The 22,879-nt window shown below is 34.3% G+C and overlaps 2 protein-coding genes across 3 annotated transcripts in view; one reads left to right on the top strand and one right to left on the bottom strand.

Moving 5' to 3' along the window:
* Window positions 1-6,456, top strand: part of LOC138321503 (ER degradation-enhancing alpha-mannosidase-like protein 3) — a 32,070-nt gene extending 25,614 nt beyond the window's left edge. The window contains exon 22 of the mRNA XM_069265232.1: window positions 302-6,456. Within this exon, the coding sequence (XP_069121333.1) occupies window positions 302-1,395 (1,094 nt within the window). The 3' untranslated portion in view covers window positions 1,396-6,456. The remainder of the gene's footprint in view (window positions 1-301) is intronic.
* On the bottom strand, window positions 6,448-22,757 carry LOC138321505 (anaphase-promoting complex subunit 5-like). Of its 2 annotated transcripts, none has more exons than XM_069265235.1 (18): window positions 22,697-22,757; window positions 19,014-19,309; window positions 18,706-18,788; window positions 18,009-18,130; window positions 17,537-17,771; window positions 16,981-17,047; window positions 16,563-16,664; window positions 16,137-16,339; window positions 14,659-14,740; window positions 14,238-14,330; window positions 13,841-13,908; window positions 13,099-13,212; window positions 12,627-12,750; window positions 12,130-12,326; window positions 10,584-10,700; window positions 10,141-10,288; window positions 8,909-9,071; window positions 6,448-8,169 (listed from the first exon to the last, which is right to left on the bottom strand). In XM_069265235.1, the coding sequence occupies exons 2-18, from the start codon at window positions 19,254-19,256 to the stop codon at window positions 7,958-7,960; spliced, it is 2,373 nt and encodes a 790-aa protein (XP_069121336.1). In that variant the 5' UTR covers window positions 19,257-19,309; window positions 22,697-22,757; the 3' UTR covers window positions 6,448-7,957. The 2 variants fall into 2 exon arrangements, with proteins under 2 accessions (XP_069121336.1, XP_069121337.1); XM_069265236.1 differs by lacking the exon at window positions 22,697-22,757 and adding an exon at window positions 22,544-22,567.
* Window positions 22,758-22,879: the final 122 nt, after the last annotated feature.

Below are 22,879 nucleotides of genomic sequence, written 5' to 3'. Positions count from 1 at the left end.
ACCTTGTGAATGTTCACAAAAAGCATGGTTTAACATATCAATTTCTATGAATGACGCAATACTACAAGAAGCATCGTGAAAATAATTCCTCATAAGTTAATAAACAGTAGATAGCGAAAGTTTACACCCACAAAATCTACAGTATACATTTAATTATTCTAAATTCCTTCAGATTGGGACTCAAAATGTTGTTACTGCAAATGCATGTTCTATAATTATACTACAATAACATTCATTTATAGGTTTAACTATGGCATGATAGAATATTCCATATGAAATGTAAACCTGGCATCTATTACAGAGGCGTTCCTTCCCAAGGAGCCACAGTCGGTGATAGAAGAACAGGAACTTGAAGCTAATGGCCCCACATGTGGAGGTAGTACCACAGACAAAGAAGTCCCCACCTCAGACACTGAGGAACTAGATACAGTACAAACACCACAGGCAAAGGACTCCAAGAAACCTCGCTTTCACATACGGGAAACACGTGAAAGTAACACATACAGACTTCCCACAAGTAGCGGTCATGTACAGCTTGTGGTGGACGTGGGTCGGACTATTAATAAACCACAACATCCAAAGATTGTTGACAGAGATGTTATACAGATGAAAGTTTTATCAGATGGTACCAAACAAATTGTGTTTAAAATTGATGATCTCACATCTGCTAATGTACCAACAACGAAGCCAGAACTTAACCAAATTTATGTTAGCGTGGTTCAAGTGTTACAACAAAGAACAAACTTTGAAACTTTAAGTAATCAGGCGGATTACCTTATATCAATAGCCAGATTATTAGAGGCAGCATATTTTGGTTTTCAAGTAAATGATGACAATGATAATTCTCAGGAAATGTTTGATAAATTAGCCGGATTGTTAATTATTAAACCTTTAAAATCGCACGACAAATCAAGTGATGATATCGTTCAGGAAACTCCTCCAAAGATGCAACTTCAGTTTACACATTACGCATCTAAGGAGGACTTTGAAGCACAAACACTTGCTAAAAAGGAAGTAAAGACTGGTAAACATACAAAAATCTATGCTAAAATTAATACAGTCGAGGAGATTATAACTATAACAGAAGAGGAGGTGACAGGCTCGCCCGAGCTTGCTGGTCAAGCTACGGACGATACCTCAACATTCCAGCAGAATAATATAGGTGAAAGTGAAAGTAAAACCAGCGTGGAGTTTTCTCAAAGTGATGTTACAGAGGATGAAGAGAATGATAGTCATATAGATAAAAGTACGTTTGGACCAGAAGTACCTATTAATACAGCTTCAAAAGAGCTAGAGGAGGAGGAGAAAACTTTACAAGCTACTGTCTCATCCACGAGTAAAAAAGATCCGAAAGGTGACAGGGAAAGTGAGTCGCCGGAGCGAGACGAATTATGATACCATTTGTTATGGTAACTCTTTATGGTCCCTTAATCTCCAAATAACGACTTCGTATGTCCCAAATTCTATATATTATTATAATATTGGTAATAACAAAAGCATATCTTAATAATTATTTTTACAATCACTTCATGTAAATGTTTGGCAAATTTTAGCATGTTTATGAATATAATCTAAAATTATATTGAATGTTTGAAAATATATATCAGGGAGGGTTTTCATATTTCCCCAATGGAATATTTTGAAATTGTTATTAGAACTTGTTTTAAACTAAGCTGTTGAATATATGATGACGGATAGGTTGAAATGTAGACAATGAACTATAAAATTTTCATTTTTTTTAAATTTTATTTTTGAATATTTGAAAACCAAACATTTTGTCAAAGAATATTTCAGCATTTTTCATGCACATGTAACATATACATGTACTGCAAGTGCTTCCCTATTTCCCAAGAAGTTTTCCATTTATAGTTTATTGTAGATGTGTTTCATTTAAAAGGTTTTATAGATAGGCCCACTGTGGTTGATAGAATTACATTGTTTGAACAGTCAAAATGGACCAGACATCCAACTCAGAATATTAAATGGTCAATATTAGAGTTGTGAAGGGTTGATAAGTTGTTTCTTTGAACATACCATTAGTAAACTTTGTCTCGGTAAATTATAAGTACAATTATGAATGACAAGTTAACCAGGTATTGATGATGAATGAAAAGTAAACCAGGTATTGATGGAATAAAAAACTCCAAAGGGATAAAACATGATGATTCCTCATTAATTATAGAAGTTTTAGTAAGTAAGCAATATCATCCATGCATTCCATATGTGGATTTGTACCAGTTGTAAACTCGATTCTGCCATCCTGGATCCAGGTAGTAAGCTTCTGTAAACGAACTTTTACGTGTGCCTGTACAGTTCTGCTGGTACGGTACGTTCCATTTGAGATACAGCAGATTTGTATTGATACAACTGGTACAAATCCGCAAATGGAACGCATGGCATGATAAAAAGTGCATGTCATAATATCCTTTTTAGCCTTTGTTTTAGGTACAGAAATCATGATTTGTCTAATTTATAAAACATTGTCAACTTGCTGAGTGGTTGGATTATTACAAACTGACAGCTTTTCCAGAATTTTTGTCAGACTCGACAGCCAAAGAAATAGATGATTATTTTCTCCAACCCTAATAATGTTATTATAAACATTGAACTAATCATATCATATTTTATAGCTTAAAGGTCCCATCACCACTTTCGCCAGTCTTTTCCTTTACTTGGTGAAGGGATAATTTGCTGTGAAATATGTTGTTTTTCGGCTAGGTGAATGAGCGATGAGGAATACTGAAAACTATAGCTTTGTTAAAACTGATTCAGGAAAACAAAGTGGGTTTTTTCTTCCGGTTTTTTCAGCCTCTGACATTTATTTATCCTATTGTATTAACTCAAGAGTTTTGTTACATAAAGCCAAGTTAACAAATTACTGTGAAATACAATGAGAATATGTCCTAGATGTTATACTTTGTTTATGAAATAAATGGTGTTGGTATTCCCCATTATCATCACAATGTTAAAGCACATGTTCATCGATCTGGCGATATGTTCTTATAAGAAATGTTCAAATGTTTCCCTATCAATCTAAAGATTTTTACCTGTATGCATCTGTGAATAAATGTAAAATATATCTTATGGATATTCATGAAGTTGTGTAAACTGTTAACAAGATGTTGGTCAAAGTGTTGTGCTAGTGGAAGCATTTGGTGCATGAATATTGACAGATACATTTTGGCCAACAATTAACCTTGCTCAGATATTGTTTTGAACAAGTTATATCTTATACATGTAGTTGTCAAATGTCAAGAAACCTTGTTAGCATGGTATTTTGTAATTGGGATACATGTACATGCCATTGAAATATTGACGAGTCTTATACAGCTGTAGTTTACTTGTCAAAAGGCCTAGGCCTATAAATCCTTAGTTGATCCTGGCCAAATTTAACATAGAACATTTAATTTCATTTGATTATTGAGATAGTTATTGAGAACATTTACCTCCCTCACACACCCTATATTTGATGAAAACAGAAAGTTTGACTGTAATGGAAAAATACAATTACATTTTTTGGTATCTCCTTCTCTACAAATTATCTGCTAACAAGGTTTTGATTACCGTATTCGACCCAGTAATTGCCCATGTCCCTAAAAGCGCCCCCTGCCTCAATTTCAATTGCCCAGGCATAATTAAAGACCAAAACTACACAAAACTGTGTAGATTTGCAATAATTTGTCTTATTAGCACCTTTTCAGTTTTGTAAATGCCCTGGGCGCTTATTGAGTCGAATACGTTAAGTTACTTTTTGATTTTGTGATTTGCATGCTTGCTTTATGACTGTTGTGATTATTCACAACAAATATCGACGTTATCTGTGATTTAAATACAATGTACCAGTGAGCTAAGGATTGATTTACGTGTCGTAAAATGGACATATCCTGATCAGTCTTATCAAGCGGATATGTGTTCTACTTCATATTTCTTGTTTTATTTTATTTTGAATTATTGAATTATAATATTGTACAAGATTATATATTACTTTTAACCAGCATATGTGTAAGCAAAAAAAGGGATATTTGAATTTGCATTGATTTAAGATGTCTGACATGCATTCTATTACTATTACTACCCCTTTTACCACTTTGGGGTTGAGTTTTTGACCTAGGTATGTAGCTTTCTTGGTAACTTTCCTTGAAAACAAGAGTTGTCCTTTAATGCTAGAAATTGCTACTAATACATCTAGTTGTCTTAACTAAGCCATGTTCTCTCTAATGATAATCATCTCAATCAAATTGTAACTGTAATATATTATATTATATGTTTATATTTATGTTAAAAAAAAGAGACAAAAAGTAATATGTCCTCATAATGTAAAGCTTGAAATTAAATCACAGATGTAAAAACAGCATTTTGGATTTATAATACCAAGTTGTATAGTCAGTTTTGTTTATCTGTATTTTGACAGTAATTAGGTTTCACTTTATTAGCTAGATTGCAGCTTTCTCTCTAATGCCATATAGGCAATATGTATAGTGATCATGATAGCACAAGAGTACTTAAAGCATACTTCTATATCACAACAGCACAAACCAATCTACAGAAAACACTTCAATTAGAAATGATGTACTTTAGCGTTTTTTATAAAAAAAAAGTTGAATTAGACAGTTATTACCGAACTGTCTGCATACCTTATTAAGATTTGATATTTTATAAATGGTCTAAGTTACTTTACACACAATATATTAAGTTAATATCACATATATTTTTTGTCGTTGCCAGTAACCTGTATTAATGCACCATTCATTCCTGTGGTGATATTTTGATAACAAAATTAGGAAATGTATTTCTGTTTTCTTTTCAAACCCATAAAATATTTCTGAAATGATGAGTGGAAAAGGTAAGAGATCTTTACCAAAAACCTCACCCAATTGCCACTGTGTTAGTTTAATTTTCACATTGATAAACCTTTAACCCAATTGCTACTATGCTATTTTTCATATCTTTAAATATTTGAAAACATATTTTGTACCAACAAAATTATGCCAAAACATATGACCAAAATATGCAATAGTCACAAATTGGGTATAATATTTAAAACAAAACAATATGTTATATGTGCTTCCATGATCAAAGGAATTCTTGCTAATGAATTAATGCCATTATATTGTTCCATCACAAACGTTACAACGATAGTTCAGGTATAGAAAGTTAGTCTATACTTATCTAAGTTTAGCCAGACATAGTGTGTTCACATCATTTTGCATTAGGATTAGTTTTCATTATCTCATAAATGTGTTCATATACATGTTATTCTAATCATTTGGTATAACCATTATACAAAAATACTGGTCAAATATTTCTTCAGCTGAAGCATTTGAAGAATACAGCTAAAAATGTTATCTTCATAGCTAAGTCGTAATGTCACATGACGAGGTTAGCAGCTTGCTATTTGTAAAATGTACTATGCAACAGATGATTGTAAAATCTCTCATCCTTCAGCCCATAGAATTATTTTTACACATATTTGATTTGCAAAATTCGCTTTATTGCTTTCTAGTCTAGAATTGTTTCGTACATCTATTTTAAAAACACCTGAAAAATGAATTACGAACACCCTTAAAACTAGCTTTGGTGAAGTTTCATGAATACCATTCATAATAACGCATTGCAACTTTTTTAAACCACTATCTAGACGGATTTAAGTTAATATTGGAAATATAGACATATTAGTACAAAAGATCATGTCTTTTGAACAGTTTTAAATTACTACATTGAACTAAGCTTATACCTAGCTTCTAAGTACTTTTACTAGAGTTTAGTTACATTTATTCTCATAAAACTGGTACTACAATCATCATTTGTCAAAGTTTTCTATGAAGATGAAAATATTTTGACCCTTTTATTTATTTTGTTGTTGTTTGTAAACCCTTTTTGTTAATAATACACTAGATTTAGTTACTGTAAAAAAATATTCATACATGTTTGTCTTTTCAGTTCAATATTTCAAGGATATAAATATAAAGTATCGGGTTGAACATTTCTTCTCGATATATATACCATATGTTATTGAGTTTAAAAAATAGTTTGTTAATGAAATAATTATTTCAGTGTATTGTTCTGATTTAATTAGAGACATTTTGATAATGAATATTTCAAAATTTACAGGACAATCTACTGTATTTTGTTGTTGTGTTTTGTAATCTTTCCTTTTTGTGGTTTAATTTTACACCCATGCCATATATATTAATGTTACGAAATGAAACTAAATTGTTATATGTGTTGAAGAATAGAATGTATGATGAAGTGAATGTGGATTTGATTGCTATTTCTTGATATGTATGGACGAATGTTGGGGCATCCTTGTTTAAAAAAATTTTAAGCTACTGGTATGTCATATTTCTGGATGTCCCACTGAGTGTGAATCTGTGTGATCCAACAGTGTCTAAAGTATAAAAACTATTGAACTCACTACACTATAAAATCATGAAAAATTAAAGAATCTACTGTATACATTTATTTTCTTGTTTTATTTTCCTGTTATCGTCAACAGTATAGTCCAAACATGTAGCCATCCTACAGTCTTCAGGACATGTTTTCAGAAAAGTATAATTATACTTTTGGTTTGTATGGCTTAACGTCATATTATCTGCCAGGGTCATCTAAGGACAAGCCAGGTTTGTTGGTGCAGGAAAACTGGAGTACCCAGAGAAAACAGCGGTCAGTACCTGACAACTGGCTCACATTGAATTTGAACTCGCAACCCAGAGGTGGCCTTGGCCTCTGTGGCCTCAGTATATAATTATATACTTATTACGTAAACAAGGATATAAAATTTGAGGAATTCTTGCAGATTTTACATACATGCCATATTTTTCTAGGGGTGGTGAGGGAGATTGATAACCATTTTGAGGGATTTTGGTCTCAAAAGAGGGAGGTATACGCGCGACATATATGAATAAATTAAATATCTGCTTTTTTATGATGAAATTCTGCATTCATATTGAATTTTACTGAAATAAAGGAATGTGTGGTTTTGCAAAAGTAGTCACATCCCTATATACTCCCAGTTCTGGAGCAGTTTTATTGTTCGAAATATTACACTGGGCTTTTTAATAATCTTTCACAATAACAGATAATTAACTTAGATAAAGTTCTTACATTTACAAGCACTAAATTAAAAAAAAAAACCAGAATCGTTACAGTAGTATTCAAAATGTAATTTAATCTGAGAGAGAAAAAAAGTAAATTTCTTTTTAATTTTATTTATTTAAATTCAGTTACTACTGATAATTTTTTATAATTAATTTTTTTTTTTCTAAAAATAAATTCACACAGAAATTCTAAAAAAAAATAATACTTTTTCCATTTTTAACGTGGTTATTAGGAAATCCGGAAATTCTATAAAATCCGGATCATCTATTAACAATTACCCAAATGGCGGCCATTACGTTTGCAAAGTTTGTGACATTCATCAAATACAGATAGGCCTATTTAACATTAAAAACTTGAGTAAATCATTCACAGTTGTAAGCAGTATTTGTTTTGTTGTAATGCTCACTAGCTGTAGTCATAAAATTTATTGAAAGGCCAGCTGATTGTTTTCTACGCAGCCGATCGGCTGCTTGACTTCAGTTTACGTAATACACAGACGCGAGTGAAAGTGACACCACAAGCCAAGGTGGAAATAGCCCAAGGCTGCTAATTAGGGCCACTTGGGTGTTGGTCAGGGGGTCAGGGAGTGGTTACTCTCGTGCTAAAATTAACCTAGCATGTACACAAATGTGGCAACGAAAATAAAACGGAGGGGTTTATATAGAAATCGGGAATTTAGACTCTCCTGCCGGGAGACAATAAAAGGCTTTAAAATACGGGAGGTTTTGTCTCACGCCGGGAGGTATGGCATGTATGGATTTAGAATATTTTTGTGAGTAATCTTTTTTCCACACGCTTGTATTCACTTGGATAATTCCCATAAATCCATCCAGTTTATCCATGCTAATATCACTTTCTATCATAAAGCATTGACTATAACTCTGTTCTGTGTTGGGTACTGCTGGTCTAATTGTCTGAACTGATAAGCACACTTATTTCTCTCCGACGTGTATCCCAGTTCATTGTACAGTCTGGCTAGGTAGTATGTTGCATCCTTCACTCGTAATGATGCATCAATTTTCTTGAACTTTTCTATCACTGTGACAATCATGTTGACTGCTAGCAGCAAAGCTGTAACAAATTAAATAGGACAGAAAATAGAAATATATAGAAATTAAAGTAAAAGTTGTCATATTAGAATAGAAATATATGGGGGGAAAAAAGGAATAAAACTAAAACTACCAATGATACAAATACATCTTTAGTGGGATAATACCATAAGTCATATCAAAGAGACTCTTTTGGAGGGTGGCATATCAAATTGTTGTAACAATACTATAAAATCTCATTATCTAAAAACACAATGCTTATAACATTGGTATATTTTGTTGATGGGAATAATACATGTAAATATTATGTATCAAAATCTTTCAAATCAAGTTTAATTTAGACTAGAACTGTCGCCGGGGTAGATGACTAATACCTTCCGCCACACAAATTTAGTAATAACTCCATTAATAGGGAACATTGCATAATCCTTGATCAATTATTCCCCATTATGTCGGGGTTTGTGTACCCAATTTTATCAGAATCTGTAGTAGTTAAGGAGGAGTTTGCCGTAAACAGTTGTCTACAGAAAGAAGGACAACCGATTCCAGTATAACCCCCCCCTCTTAACTTTGTTGCGGGAGGTATAAAAATGAGGGAAAAAAAGAAAGAAAAAATTTTGAAGGCATTAATTTTTTCTTCTTGGACAAGCACAAAAGAATTATTTCAATTTCTGAGATGACTGTTTGATCTGATAAATGATGAGATAATTTCAAATCAGGATTGTCTAAACATCTTTGCTATATATATAGATCTACGGTACCTGTTTTTCGTTCCTTTGGAGGACTATCGGCGTTAGCGGCTACTTGACAGCGAGCGTAGCAGTACATAGTGCGAGCCTGGTCGTACACACTGCCGTGGGATAGAATCTGGACCATCTGTGTGTGTAATAGCTTCAGGGCCTGCTCTGGTAGCTTCATCTGAAACTAAAGTCAAGAGAGGACATTTCACTTTCATACTTGTAAATATCTTTTTATTGAGCAATTAACCATCAATGTCTTTCATAACCCTCTTGATCATGGAGAGCATAAGAGATACACATCTCACCCAAAGTTTTATTCTGTTATTATCATAAACTAAGTTTTAGTGGAGTCCAACAGGAAAACTAATCCAGGAGTGAAGTATCATGTTCATAGGTGTCAGGATATGAACTATTAGTTCCAACAAATTTTTTAAGTGCCAGGATATGAACAATTATCATTATAGTAGTTACAACAAAATGTCAGAATATAAACTGTTCGCTACAACGAAGTGCAAAGATATGAACAATTTATTAAAACAATACTTTCACCACCATCTCTGTTACTACACCTCTATCGACTCTAATTGACTGACCCAGACCAATAGCTAACCTACCTGGATAAAGGTGAGGTGTACAGAAGCTATAGTGTGGCAGAGTCTACCTACCTGAATAAAGGCAAGGTGTACAGTAGCTATATAAAGGTAAGGTGTACATTAGCTATAGTGTGGCAGAGTCTACCTACCTGAATAAAGGCAAGGTGTACAATAGCTATAGTGTGGCAGAGTCTACCTACCTGGATAAAGGTGAGATGTACAGTAGCTATAATGTGGCAGAGTCTACCTACCTGGATAAAGGCAAGGTGTACAGTAGCTATAGTGTGGCAGAGTCTACCTACCTGGATAAAGGCAAGGTGTACAGTAGCTATAATGTGGCAGAGTCTACCTACCTGAATAAAGGCAAGGTGTACAATAGCTATAGTGTGGCAGAGTCTACCTACCTGGATAAAGGCAAGGTGTACAGTAGCTATAATGTGGCAGAGTCTACCTACCTGGATAAAGGTGAGGTGTACAGTAGCTTTAGTGTGGCAGAGTCTACCTACCTGGATAAAGGTGAGATGTACAGTAGCTATAGTGTGGCAAAGTCTACCTACCTGGATAAAGGTGAGGTGTACAGTAGCTATAGTGTGGCAAAAGTCTACCTACCTGGATAAAGGTAAGGTGTACAGTAGCTATAATGTGGCAGAGTCTACCTACCTGGATAAAGGCAAGGTGTACAGTAGCTATAGCGATGATGTATTGAAGGTGATGCTCTTTAGCGTGAGTAAGACAGTCAAGGACGTGAGACAAAGCTGATGTGTGGTTTCCTGTCTGAATATATAACTCGGCCAATGTCAGAAGTACTCTGTAATATAAAGTGGTACAGATAATTTTACTATGAAATAACTTGGGCAGTAAGTTTACTGTTTTACTACCTAGCTTACTGAAGTATTTGACAAAGCACTGTTATTACAGTAGTAGATAGATACATTATTAATTAAATTTAATAATTTATACTTTTCATAGAATAATAATATTCAAGATATCTTCAATATTCGAACTGTTCTGAAAACAGAATGATTTTTTACGCCAAGACTTTTTGTGTCACTATTTTCTCGATGAAAATATTCCCTGTTGCCATACTTGGAAGCCCACAGTACCTGCATGAATAGTCTGGTGTGTATTTAGTCTGGTTTTGTTCATACTTCTCCATCAGGCTGTGTAGGGAGGCCAGGGCGGTGGGTATGTCTCCTTTTTCTTTATTCAGTATGGCACTCCTAGGGAGATATAGTAACCACTTAAACATTTTCAAACTGAAACATCGAACTATGCTTTGAAAGTGAGTAACGTCTCCCTCTCAATAACAAAAATATGCTAAAATTCAAAGACAGATGAGCTCTGAGACAGGTGAGCTTTGAGACATGTGACCTCACAGACTGATGAGCTCTGAGACTGTTGTTCTCTGAGACTTGTGTGCTCTGAGATAGGTGAGGTCTGAAACTGGGGAGTTCTAAGACATGGCGCTCTGAGACAGGTGATCTCTACTTTGATACAAGAAATCTTTACCGGTTACTGTAGACGGGTAATCTCTCCAGTTGTCAAAGATCACCAGTCTAGATCACCTGACTACGTTCACCAGTCTAACATTACCCTTTTTCAGGTCAAGGACACATTTCCCAACTTAAGTTTAACAAACTAAAGTGGAGTTATCAGGTCACCTGTTTCAAAGGTCACCATCTGAGTATCAGGTCACCTGTCTCAGAGGTCACCATCTGAGTGTCAGGTCACTGGTCTCAGAGTTCACCATCTCAGTATCAGGTCACCTGTTTCAGAGGTCAGGTCACCATCTCAGTATCAGGTCACCTGTCTCAGAGGTCACCATCTCAGCATTAGGTCACCTGTCTCAGAGGTCACCATCTCAGTGTCAGGTCACCTGTCTCAGAGGTCACCAAATCAATATCAGGTCACCTGTCTCAGAGGTCACCAATCAGTCACTGTTCAGAGTCACCATCAGTCACCTGTCTCAGAGATCACCATCTGACTATCAGGTCACTTGTCTCAGTATCAGGTCACCTGTCTCAGGTCACCATATCAGTATCAGGTCACCTATCTCAGAGGTCACCTGTCTCAGAGGTCACCATCTCGTATCAGATCACCTGTCTCAGAGTCACCATCTATCAGGTCACCTGTCCAGTATCAGGTCACCTGTCTCAGAGGTCACCATCCACTATCAGGTCACCTGTCTCAGTATCAGGTCAAGCTTGTCTCAGAGGTCACCATCTCGTATCAGATCACTGTCTCAATCTGACTATCAGGTCACCTGTCTCAGTATCAGGTCACCTGTCTCAGAGGACCATATCAGTATCAGGTCACCTATCTCAGAGGTCACCTGTCTCAGAGGTCACCATCTCAGTATCAGGTCACCTGTCTCAGAGGTCATCTGTCTCAGAGGTCACCTGTCTCAGAGGTCTCCATGTCCGTATCAGGTCACCTGTCTCAGTGGTCACCATCTAGAGTATCTAACAGGCCACCTTCTCAGGAGATCACCTGCCTCAGAAGTTACCATTTCAAAGGTCATTTGTCCCTGAGATTACTTATCTAGCGGTGAGGTGACCTGTTGCAGCACGATAAGCATATTTCTAGACCAAAGTCCTATCCAGCACTAGTGACAAACGACCTTAATGAATTACCTCTGACCCACTTTACCTTAAACAAGCCTCATCTTGGTCTAGTCCTCGTAGGTTGTTTACGGCTTGCTCTGCTGCTGTCCAATTCCTGTTCAGAAGTGTTTTATCAAACTGGATCTCTTGTTCACATGACATCCATATATGTGCATGCTGCGTGTGTGAAGGAAACCTCTGTTTGGCTGTGTTGATTATCTCCAGTGCAGCGTTGTAATAGCCCTATAGAATAATAAGTACTTTATATTATCTTAAACCCTGTTTCAAGCATTTGCTGATACTATAAATAAAGATTAATTTAATACTGAACTTTTTTTATTAGTTCTTTGAGAAAATCCCTATGCACATTTTGAAGGTTTTTTTTTGTGTGTAGCAACAACTATAGTTGTTTCTATTTGTCCAAATATAATTCATTTTGATAATGAAAAAGAAAAGGAAAGATAAATGCTTTGTGCTTTGAATCCAAATTTCAGGAGAGTAATAGTGATACATCTGATGGTGTTGAGGAGGATGAATACTGACCTGATCCGAGAAATGTTTGGCCATATCACACAAGGAGATACACACAGACTCGCCATTGTGGTAGATACCACTGTCTGAGGTGTCAAGGTTTAGGACCAGCTGACTCGACATGGACGAGTTCTCTCTACAAACAAAACAAGTAAAGTCACAGTATTAACAAGGACTATACCACCATTACATGTGTCAAGGTTTAGGACCAGCTGATGAATAAAACAAAACAAACAAATACGACTTTAAATAAATACAAAATACAGTTAAATCTGTCTATAATGATTATCAAAAGTACAGAAAATATGGTCTTTATAGCTAAGTGGTCTTTATACACAGGTCAAATTGTTGAAATTGATCATTTGACACTCCAAGAAAGTGGTCATATTGAGCAGTTCGTCTTAATTCAGAGGTGATCACTAAGACAGGTTTTACTATATACACTAATACCAACACAATCTTTTTTTTAATTGGGACAAATTACCTTTTTCCATACATGTTCCACAGGGCTCCTTTCTGGGCATAGCTGACACACATGAAGTGGGACTGGGAATGTTGGCAGTTCAGAATGTCACTCTTCAGTAGAAAGTCAAACACACTGTAGGGATAACAGTTAAACGTTTTATACAGAAACAGCACATCAAGCTTCTTCTTTAAAAAGTCCATCCTTGATATTCCCGGGGTTACTATCACTGTCGATATATCCAGTTTTCATATGAAATATTCCAGGGTTGATATAACGATATTGATAGTAACCCGATAGAACCAAAGATGTAGAAAGTTAAACACACTGAAAATATAATGCTGTAAGTTGAAGTCTTATTTTAGAGCTTTTCGTGCTGTCTTTGAAGCAGTAATTCATGAACAAAGCTAATTTTTGTATTTCTGGAAATGGGCCTCCAAAGTGCGCTAATTTTTATCTGCATTAATAGATCATAATTTACAGTTTATCATATTTGCACTAAAATTTAACTGCACTAAATAAGTCCGTTTTCAGCAATAATGGTTTACACTGATTTCAGAACAATTCACACATTACTTATTTCTGAAATCTCTTTTAAGATAATCTAGAATTTTTTTCATATATTGCAATCTTTTGTTTACATTAATAAATAATTGGCTATCATTTGAACAATAGAATAATTTTCATCAATTACTCGAGTTGCACATATTTTTGCAATTCCTCCAATGGCCTGAAGATGAGAGCAGATCACTTTGTACTTTACCTCGCTGGTTTGGCAGTAGCAAAAGCATTGTGTCGAGCAAGTGCTTGGATTCCAAGGGATGTGATATTCTGAAAGATTAAGTCAAACTTATATTAATTAAAGAATGTTATCAATTAAACAGGAAATGCGTATGTCTACATATGAAACTGAAAGGTATGACGGAAAAGGATATGATCGGGATAGGTATTAAAAACAATGCCCCCTATCTTTCCATTTCATGGGCATCAGAAGTATACACTAGTATATATTAAGTTATGTTTTTATAGAGTAATTCTAAAGACTATATTTCATCTAAAGTTGAGGATCTTAATCGAAATGCAAACATATAGATTTACAGCCAAACGAATGCAACTGTGCAATATAACCCTCCTTTTAACTAGCAACCTATCTAACTTACCGGGAGAGTGAGATCGAGACTTTTGCCTATAGACTGTGCCATGAGACTTGCTGTTCTAGCCGATCCCGGCTCTTCTATTCTGTGCTGCCAACTCTGTAATACATTACAGCATAGAAATTTTTAAATTACAAGGATACCGGTATTTCAGTTAGTACTTATTATACAATTTTTATATTAATATGGTATTACTTCAAAATAAGGCCAATTAAAGATGTTTAAAACAATCTGTCAATACCAGTAAAACATTTCAAAATTTCTCATTATTGATGGTGAGCTGAAAGGATTTTAAATTCATTATTCAGCATAAATTAAGCCACCAGCTTTGTAAAATGTTCAATGTGTAGAAGTAGAACTTTCTTCATATATTATAAAGTAGTGATATTATAGTGACAATTTCTATACACTTCATTGTTATACATACCAGTGCATGCTGTAAACAAACATGGTCGTTGGTTTCCTGTGCCATACTGATGGCCTCTTTTAACGCAGCCAGTGACTCGTCTCTGAAACAAACATTTGAGTACACATTAACATTAACAAAGGGAAGTTCATAGGTCACATACAGAGAATTTTATAGGTCACATATACATAGAGTAGTTCAATAGTAACATAAACAAAGAAAAGTTCATAGGTCACATTTACAAAGAGAAGTGCATAGGTCACATTTACAAAGAAAAGTTCATGGGTCACATTTACACTGAAAAGTTCAAATGTCATCTTAAAACAATGATGAGTATATATACAGCATAAAAACAATACAATGCATTTAAATTAAAATCACTCCTCTTCTAACACAAACATTATACAGTGGAACCTTCCGAAACCGATCATGGTCGGTGCACATAATTTCGGCCGGTTTAGAGAGGGTTCGGTTTGGAGAAGTGAACCGAATACCGATCATTACGATCCGGATTTAATCGATCGGAAGTCGGTTTTTACACTAGTGTATCGCATGTAATGGCTAGTGTTCGTTAAAACCAATTGATATTGATTGTTAATGTGAATGTTATCACAAAAGAGAGAATCATACGTTTAAAAGGAATGGATTACAACAATCTTGACTTTGTTACCGCTTATAAACGTAGTTTAGTTAGTTAGTTGCGTGAATGTTCTTGGGGGATGTTCTCGTCTGCACTAACCTACACTACGATCGCTTCCGGTTACGTCAAGAATCAAATTATATGGTCTAATTACACGATGATCAGTCGATGCCGGTCATTATATGACATAGTCATTTTCTAAAACTATACATGGCTTCGGCTTCTTCATACAGATAATTTACGTTATCCGACAACTACATATGTAAATAAAAAATCCGTGTGATTTGAATACGAAACTTTCACTTTATTACTAGCTCTGCTTGTTTTCCTACAGTAAACAAACCGCGTGCACGTGGTAGACCTTCGTTAAATATCTAAACAATAGACATGATTAAATAATTACACCACCATCTCGGGTATAATTACCGTGTACCTATAGCCTTCACATCTGTATACATGCCCCAGGACATGGCATGCGACAACTATGGTACAGGTACGCGTGTATTTCAGACCTCAATGCAATCTATCGGTGTCGCTCAGGTAAGGCCGGTTTTCAGAAGTGTATTTTAGTTACATTTGACTATTCCGATCTCAAAATCGGTCCGGTATTCGGAATTGGGAGGGATCGGTTTTGGGAAGTTTTATATACTATTAATAAAGAGGAATTCATTCCGTACATGACATCCATGTTCGGTTTCTAGAGGTGATCGGTTTTGAGAAGGTTCGGTTTTGGGAAGTTCCACTGTATATGTATGGTAGGTCCAAAAATATCATGTTTTTGATCAATTATCTGTTTGACTTTTTTAAAAAGTTCTTTTTCTTTATCATTATGTTTAGTTATCTTTTACTTTTTTCTTACCTGTGCCCGAATCTGAAGTGTAGAGCGGCCAGGTTGAGAGCTGCATATCTCCGACTAATGTTGTCTTCCTCTCGGTTTTTACTGTTGATCTGCATGGCATTGCCTCCAGACAGAGTGTTGTTACGATCAAAGTAATGGTACAAGTTGTGTACGGCCGTACAGTACTCACGAACTCGTAGGTTATTCAGGTAACTCAGAAAATGCTGCAACCAAAAAATAAAACAAAGCAAATGGAATATGTCTATTCTGTAATCAAAGGTTATGCAACCTCTAAAGACACTTTTTAACTCTTCTGATTCAAAAGTAGGAACAGTTCATTATGAATTTCCAGGGATTGAAGAATAAATAATTCAAACCTGTCTGTATACTAACAAAACAAATTACAAACCATAATGTAGATATAAGATGTTGGTTAAAGTTACATACTGCCTCTGCAATGTCTGGGTTAGATTTTAACATGTCCGTTATTTTTTCCTGCAGTTTTGTCGGAGACAATGCTTCGCTCTCATTGTGTTGGAGAAGAAAACCCTGAAAACAGGATGATAATCATATATACAATTGTAAATAGCAAACCTAGGATACATCAGCCCATCACACAGTAATAATCACCCATTACATTATACTGACTATCACAAATGAGAGACAACCTTTCACCAAAACACAATTTCATTTCATAGTTCATGTAATGAAATTTTTTTTTCTCTCAAAACCAAAACATATTTTGGAGCAATACAACCATAATGTCAGACTATTATCAGTTTTCTGATAAATAAATGTTTCCCATTGATGAGTTCCACACAACTTGAGTACATGTAAGGTGACTAAGTGACCATATAATTCTTACCTGTCTAGAAATGAAGTATTCAGCTTGTTTGTGAGAGTAAAATCCTCCTTCAAATTCTCCATATTTCCTGAAAAATTGTATTAATATTTAAATGTTACTTCGTGTAGTAGTTAAGGTGGTTAATACCAAGATGGCTTGCAATATTTTCTAAACCTTTGTCCAACTGTTTTGTACTAAATGTCATGCTTTAAAGTCTCGAAAAAAAAATCTTGATTCTTTTTTAGTTTTGTGTTTTTTTTAAAGCATTAGAAATTACAACATATTACACAAAGAAATATGGTTTAAATCATTAAATAATGTTCACACACCCATTTGTGAATAACAATCCCTGTTGACCTATTTGTAACAATACATCAGACTATTGATTGACTGGGATTTTATGCCTCTCAACTCGATCAATCAATGAAAGATTCTGCAAGTTGATAATAATTGCCAATAGTATGCCAAGCTATGGATAATTTCAATTGTCAGATATTTTCTGTAATCTGGACTTAGTCTTCACAGATACAACAGACTAATTCACTTTGTATATTTGGGTTGTCTTAATGAGACTTGCCCTTCTCCAAGGTTACTGGGGTCGTAAGATTTAGCTAGTCCACTCCTGGTGAGCTTGCCGAGTCCACACTGGCTAGTGATCGAGTCGATGAGTGAGCCACCAAAATTATCGCTTTCTTCAGCAGCTTGAGGAACATTGAAGGCCTCGTAGTAATCCTTGAAACGTGTGTATAATTTTGTCACCTGGCTGAACGATAACTTGTCAAAGGCATGTATCATCCTCCTCAGAAACAAACCTACACAACAAAAATATTAATATTCATAACACTTAAATATACCCCCTAGCTCTATATATTTCAATGCGATTTGCCCATTCGCAAAACTTTAATAATTTCATGTTTTGATGGCCCCATTTTAATGGGTTTTTTTTATTTCACATGCTGAATACCCAACTAATATAAGATGTTGGTAATACAATACATCATAAACTGATTATTCGTTACTACAGGTATTGTGATAGTAGTCTTACATACCCAGTACACTGCTACCGACAATTACAGGGTCTGGTAATGTCTCGCTAGGTTGTAAAATTCTCTGTAACTCTTGGAAAAAGTCCATAAATGGTAATACACCTTCCATATAGAATTCTCGTAATCTAAATCCAAAGGTTAAAAAAAATTGACATACACAAAATTCAAGTTATCATTATAAATTTATATACGGTAATTTACAAGATACGTAATTCAGATTGATGGGTAGTACTGAAGCAGACTTTACTGCTCTACTTTGTAACATATGTAATGTAACATGGGAACATGTTAGGTTACGAAATGAAGTCACACTCAGGATTTCAGCTAAAACAAACTTAGACAAGTGTGTTGTAGATATCCAGAGCCCAGTCATATAAAGCATCTCAAAGATGCAAAAGATATTAACAATACATTGGCTATAGGAAACATAAAACTTGGACATCTTAAAATATTTTAAACAAGTGGCCCCATACATGTTTAATTTATCTCCCTTTTGATAAGTGATTATATTATCCATCTACAATTATCTTTGAAATAATGATAACCAATCAATTATCAAAAGAAATTGAAAGTCAGTCCAACACACGTGTCAATTCAAATTATATCCTTGATTGTTTGGCATTACACAAACTAAAGTATATATTAAAATGATGTACTGTAATAGGATAAATGTCCATGAATTATTCCTATCTCAACCCACCTGTCTGTGAAGTTATCCAGCAGTGTAGGTTGTAAGATAGTCTGTACTTGGTCTAACAGTTCCTTTAACGACAAATCTGGGCTCTGCAGAAGATAAAATTATCAAATATTACCTTCTGAATTTGTCATACTTATATGATCACATGTACGAACAAATAAGGGTGTGAAGTGGTACAAAAATATTCGTACTTATTTATTGATGTCACAGTATCATTGAGGATGTACATAATTATGTATTTATGTCACAGTATATATATCATTTATATTCCAAAGACTTTGAGTTATAAACAAGTTCTGACTTTACTTTACCTGTAATAATCTCAAAATTGAGGTCATAAAGTCGCGTTTCTCAGTCTCTGTGAATTTCTGACACATGTATCCTGGCAGTTGGCCAATCGCAACCATCTGTGGTGCTGCATCACGTTTCTTCATCTCACAGTACTCAAATATTAGAGATAGCAGTGCCATCTTGTGGGGAGTAACATGTTCGTGTAGAGGTTTCTGTCCGTGGGCACCAAACACAAATAAATCAGTTTTACTAGAAGTTGCCATGGTCACTTAATTTCCTGTAAACGCTGATCACTCCATTGCTGGCAATATTGTACCTGTACAGATTATTAAATACAATTACATATCAGTGAGGTCATTCCAAACACTTTCATATTATTAAGAACATTTTTCCAGTATCCCAAATGTAAACTCCATTTGAACTGATATGAAGATCACTTGTCTGTAAATAATACTTTTTCTTGGTTCCTTGGGTAGTCTTTATAGACAGGTTTTAACTTCACATGCATTCCACTATATGCAAATGGATATGGTAATTAAAGCATATGTACATGGACTGTAAAATTTGGAGAGCTGTATTTAAATATCTAATAAAAAATAATAATGATCTTGACTTCATAAATCAGGAAGTGTTTTGTTAAAAACAATGAAATATCTAAATTAAATAATAATAAACATATTTTTTTGGATTATAAGTCACACATGAGTATATAATGCTGCAAAGACCTTTTCTTTTACATTTTTTTTTCTGCTTATGAATTTTGGTGCAACAAAATTGTTTTGTACAAGATATAGTTGAACACTTAAATCTTGTTAACTTGAATTCTGATAACTCAATGCATATATGTGATACAGTTTGATCCGGGGGGGATCCAGTACATTTGTTTAAAATGTTAATTTTTATTATACAGTACATATGTACATATAGTCCTAATCCTGATCTATCAGAGTTACTTCCCTTTGTTTCAATTTGCCTAAAGACACAACTGTAATGAAATTGATTATGTACATATATTCATATATGTGTTCCCACTGACTTTTATAGTCAAGGTTTGACTATATATATTAAATCGATTTAAATGTGAACAAAGTTTTTCTCAAAAGTTTTCCTGCCATCATGAAGCTTTGTGATATGTATGTATACTGTATGTGTTACAGTTATACTTCTTATCTTATCTATGTGAAGGTTGACATATATATATCATATAATCTTACCAGGTTGTAATATAATATAAGGATCTACTTTGTTATATGTTTATCCCTTGGATATGTATTACACTTAGTATCCTTAGTGTTTCTGCACTACTATTATGTGTTGTCATCAATGCAAGAATACTGAAGACGTGATTATAGCCAATGCCTGTCTATATAGATGAGGTAAGATCTAGAATACACATGTACTTTCATGTTTCAGAATAATTTGTGTTTTTTTATTATAAATAGAGAAAACCCCTATTTTAGTGACCACCACTGTGTAAATACAATAGTGCTTTATACCATAAGACCACTTTAAATTTTTGTGCTGAGATCCCAATTAAACAGACCATTTCATGCTTTCCATGACGATCGATCTGCAATCTGTGATCAGTTAGCCCTTCCAATTAAAGACAATTAATTAAAACAATTCATAATAAATTGTTAATTGGTTCAGAAATAAATGCAACAACAGATATTTACTTTTAACCATTTTTCATTGTTTTTATACTTCTGATATGCTGTCACCTTAATCAATATCATATCCACAACACAAGCTTTTATAATTAAAGATTAAAAATTAGAAGCTCAATTTTTTCGATGGTGGTAATAGTGTAAATTAAAGATGTATTCTTCTGAGATTTCAGTCCCGTTGAAGTCTCGTTTAAGTAAGGATCAAAGAAGTTATGAGATTTTACTCTAAAATACTGAAAAATAACAAATATTCAAATGGGGCAAAAAATTAAGCACATGGACCCTCCATTTTTTTGCCTGATTTAGAAAGAACAACCATTTCCTTATTGATATGCAAAATATCAATTAAAGTTTAATATCAGAACCTTTTCTATAAAGGGTTAAATTTGGCAAAAATGGCTGAAAATGGTGCATTTTTTAGCTTAAAATTAAGGGGTTTTTAAGGGTAGCATATGTTGTTATTCTGAGAAAAAATATCAGTCTTATTAATCCAAACTAGTTTATTTTTAAAGAGGACTACCGGAATATAAATTCTACAAAAATCCATACATATTGAACACCTCATTCGGATATGGCTTTGAGTACACGGACATATGTTTTCTTCAATTTTCGTTTATTGTATGAACTCCTATTTCCAAAAATCTGTATAAGAAAAAAAAGTTTAATACAAGAAAATTTTGACTTCTCAGAAGTGTACATCCTTAAGTCACTTTTGTAACTGAAGAAGATTACTAATTCGTCTGCTACTGTTTTTGATAGAGAAAAAATACCACTTGTCAGCGGTGGAGCATCTTAAACAGCATGTTTTTACCATAAGAGACACTAGCTACTACATAGACAAATTAAATACAATTGTTGCATTATTTTTCTGTTTTGTTTGCCCATATAACTCATGCATGGGATAGCCTAAATGAATAATCGCTAGCGCATTCATTTAATTATCAATTAATCGTCATACAGGTCAGGGGAGAAAACTCTTTTACTGTTGGTAACCCAGCTTTCTTATGTGACATGACAGGCAGTTACAAGATGTATATGTTATTTGCCATCCAAATTAAACTGCAATCATAACTATATATACTATATCCGGTTCTACCATATTTGCAAACAACACTTTATATATTAAATGATATGTTTTAACATAAAAACAATGGATCAACTACATTATTTCAACTTCTGAACTCTCAAAAAGACTTTGCCTAAAAAATATTCATTGTATAAATTGATATTCATTATCCCTATCATGCTGGTATAAAATTAAATTTTAATTTCATGTAATGACAGTCCGCTTCAGAAAGTAAGATGGCTGGTAACCCTCTAGCTCGCACCCACAGGCTATATATCAAGGTTGCGCTGGCGATGTCAAAGGAAAATCAGTCTTCGCCAAATGTTACGATCAGTGCATAAACACAAAAGCACTTGTGACATATTTATCCAAAACCCCAATCACGAGTGATGAGCTTATCCATGTCATCTACGTTGATGATATAAGCTCGTGTATTTTGATGCGGTGACCCGAGCCAAAATCATAGCTAATATTTTAAGACACTGTTCATGTATACTTTTTATCCTGCAATACTCATTCGAAACACACATGTTTACTATAAGCTGATCGAAAGATGCCAATGGTGCTTTAATTGCCTCGGAAATATATCAGTTAAAAACAATTGGGGCATGTGCAGAAACTCTAACAATTTGTTGTCGGTGCTGAATCCAACAAAAATATAATTGATTATGTATTTTCAGTGTTTGCGTTTAATTAAGCAATCCCTATATCCTAGCAAAAGGCCTGGTACTTATTTAAATGAATATCTCAATACACCCGAAAATATATCCCCTTTTGTTTTAAAACCCAACATAATTGACAGAGAAGAGTATCTTACTGCATCTGCCTAGGCCTGCTGTTGTCTATATAGAGCAACTGGGCTCCATTTTTAGTGACTCTTTTGCAATATTCAAGATTTCGACTAGCTCATTACAAAAACACGCATTTTGTAACGATATAGGGCAGGCTAGCCTACTTACAGCTGACTTACCAAATGCACTTTTCAACTTTAGCGCCATATTGACTATTCGGAAGCTCTCTAATAAATTAAAAATATAGAGGTGCTCCAAATATAAATAAAAAAATGTTGATTTTTAGAAACAATCAGCCTTTTATGCGAAAATGATTTGCAGAGTTTTGTTTAATTTTCTTTTTATAAATACTCAAAATACCG

Source organism: Argopecten irradians, chromosome 4, assembly GCF_041381155.1.
Source record: "Argopecten irradians isolate NY chromosome 4, Ai_NY, whole genome shotgun sequence".
NCBI lineage: Eukaryota > Metazoa > Mollusca > Bivalvia > Pectinida > Pectinidae > Argopecten > Argopecten irradians.
The sequence above is the reverse complement of the archived record's forward strand: the minus strand, read 5'-3'. Positions and strand labels throughout refer to the sequence as shown.

Bases quoted from the DNA above. Each gene is read 5' to 3' on its own strand.
- LOC138321505 (XM_069265235.1), bottom strand. From the start codon at position 19,256: ATGGCAACTTCTAGTAAAACTGATTTATTTGTGTTTGGTGCCCACGGA. The intron at 17,772-18,008 runs GTATGTAAGACT...TTTGTTGTGTAG, and splicing joins TGTCGGTAGCAGTGTACTGG to GTTTGTTTCTGAGGAGGATG. The intron at 12,327-12,626 runs GTCAGTATTCAT...ATTATTCTATAG, and splicing joins CCAAACATTTCTCGGATCAG to GGCTATTACAACGCTGCACT.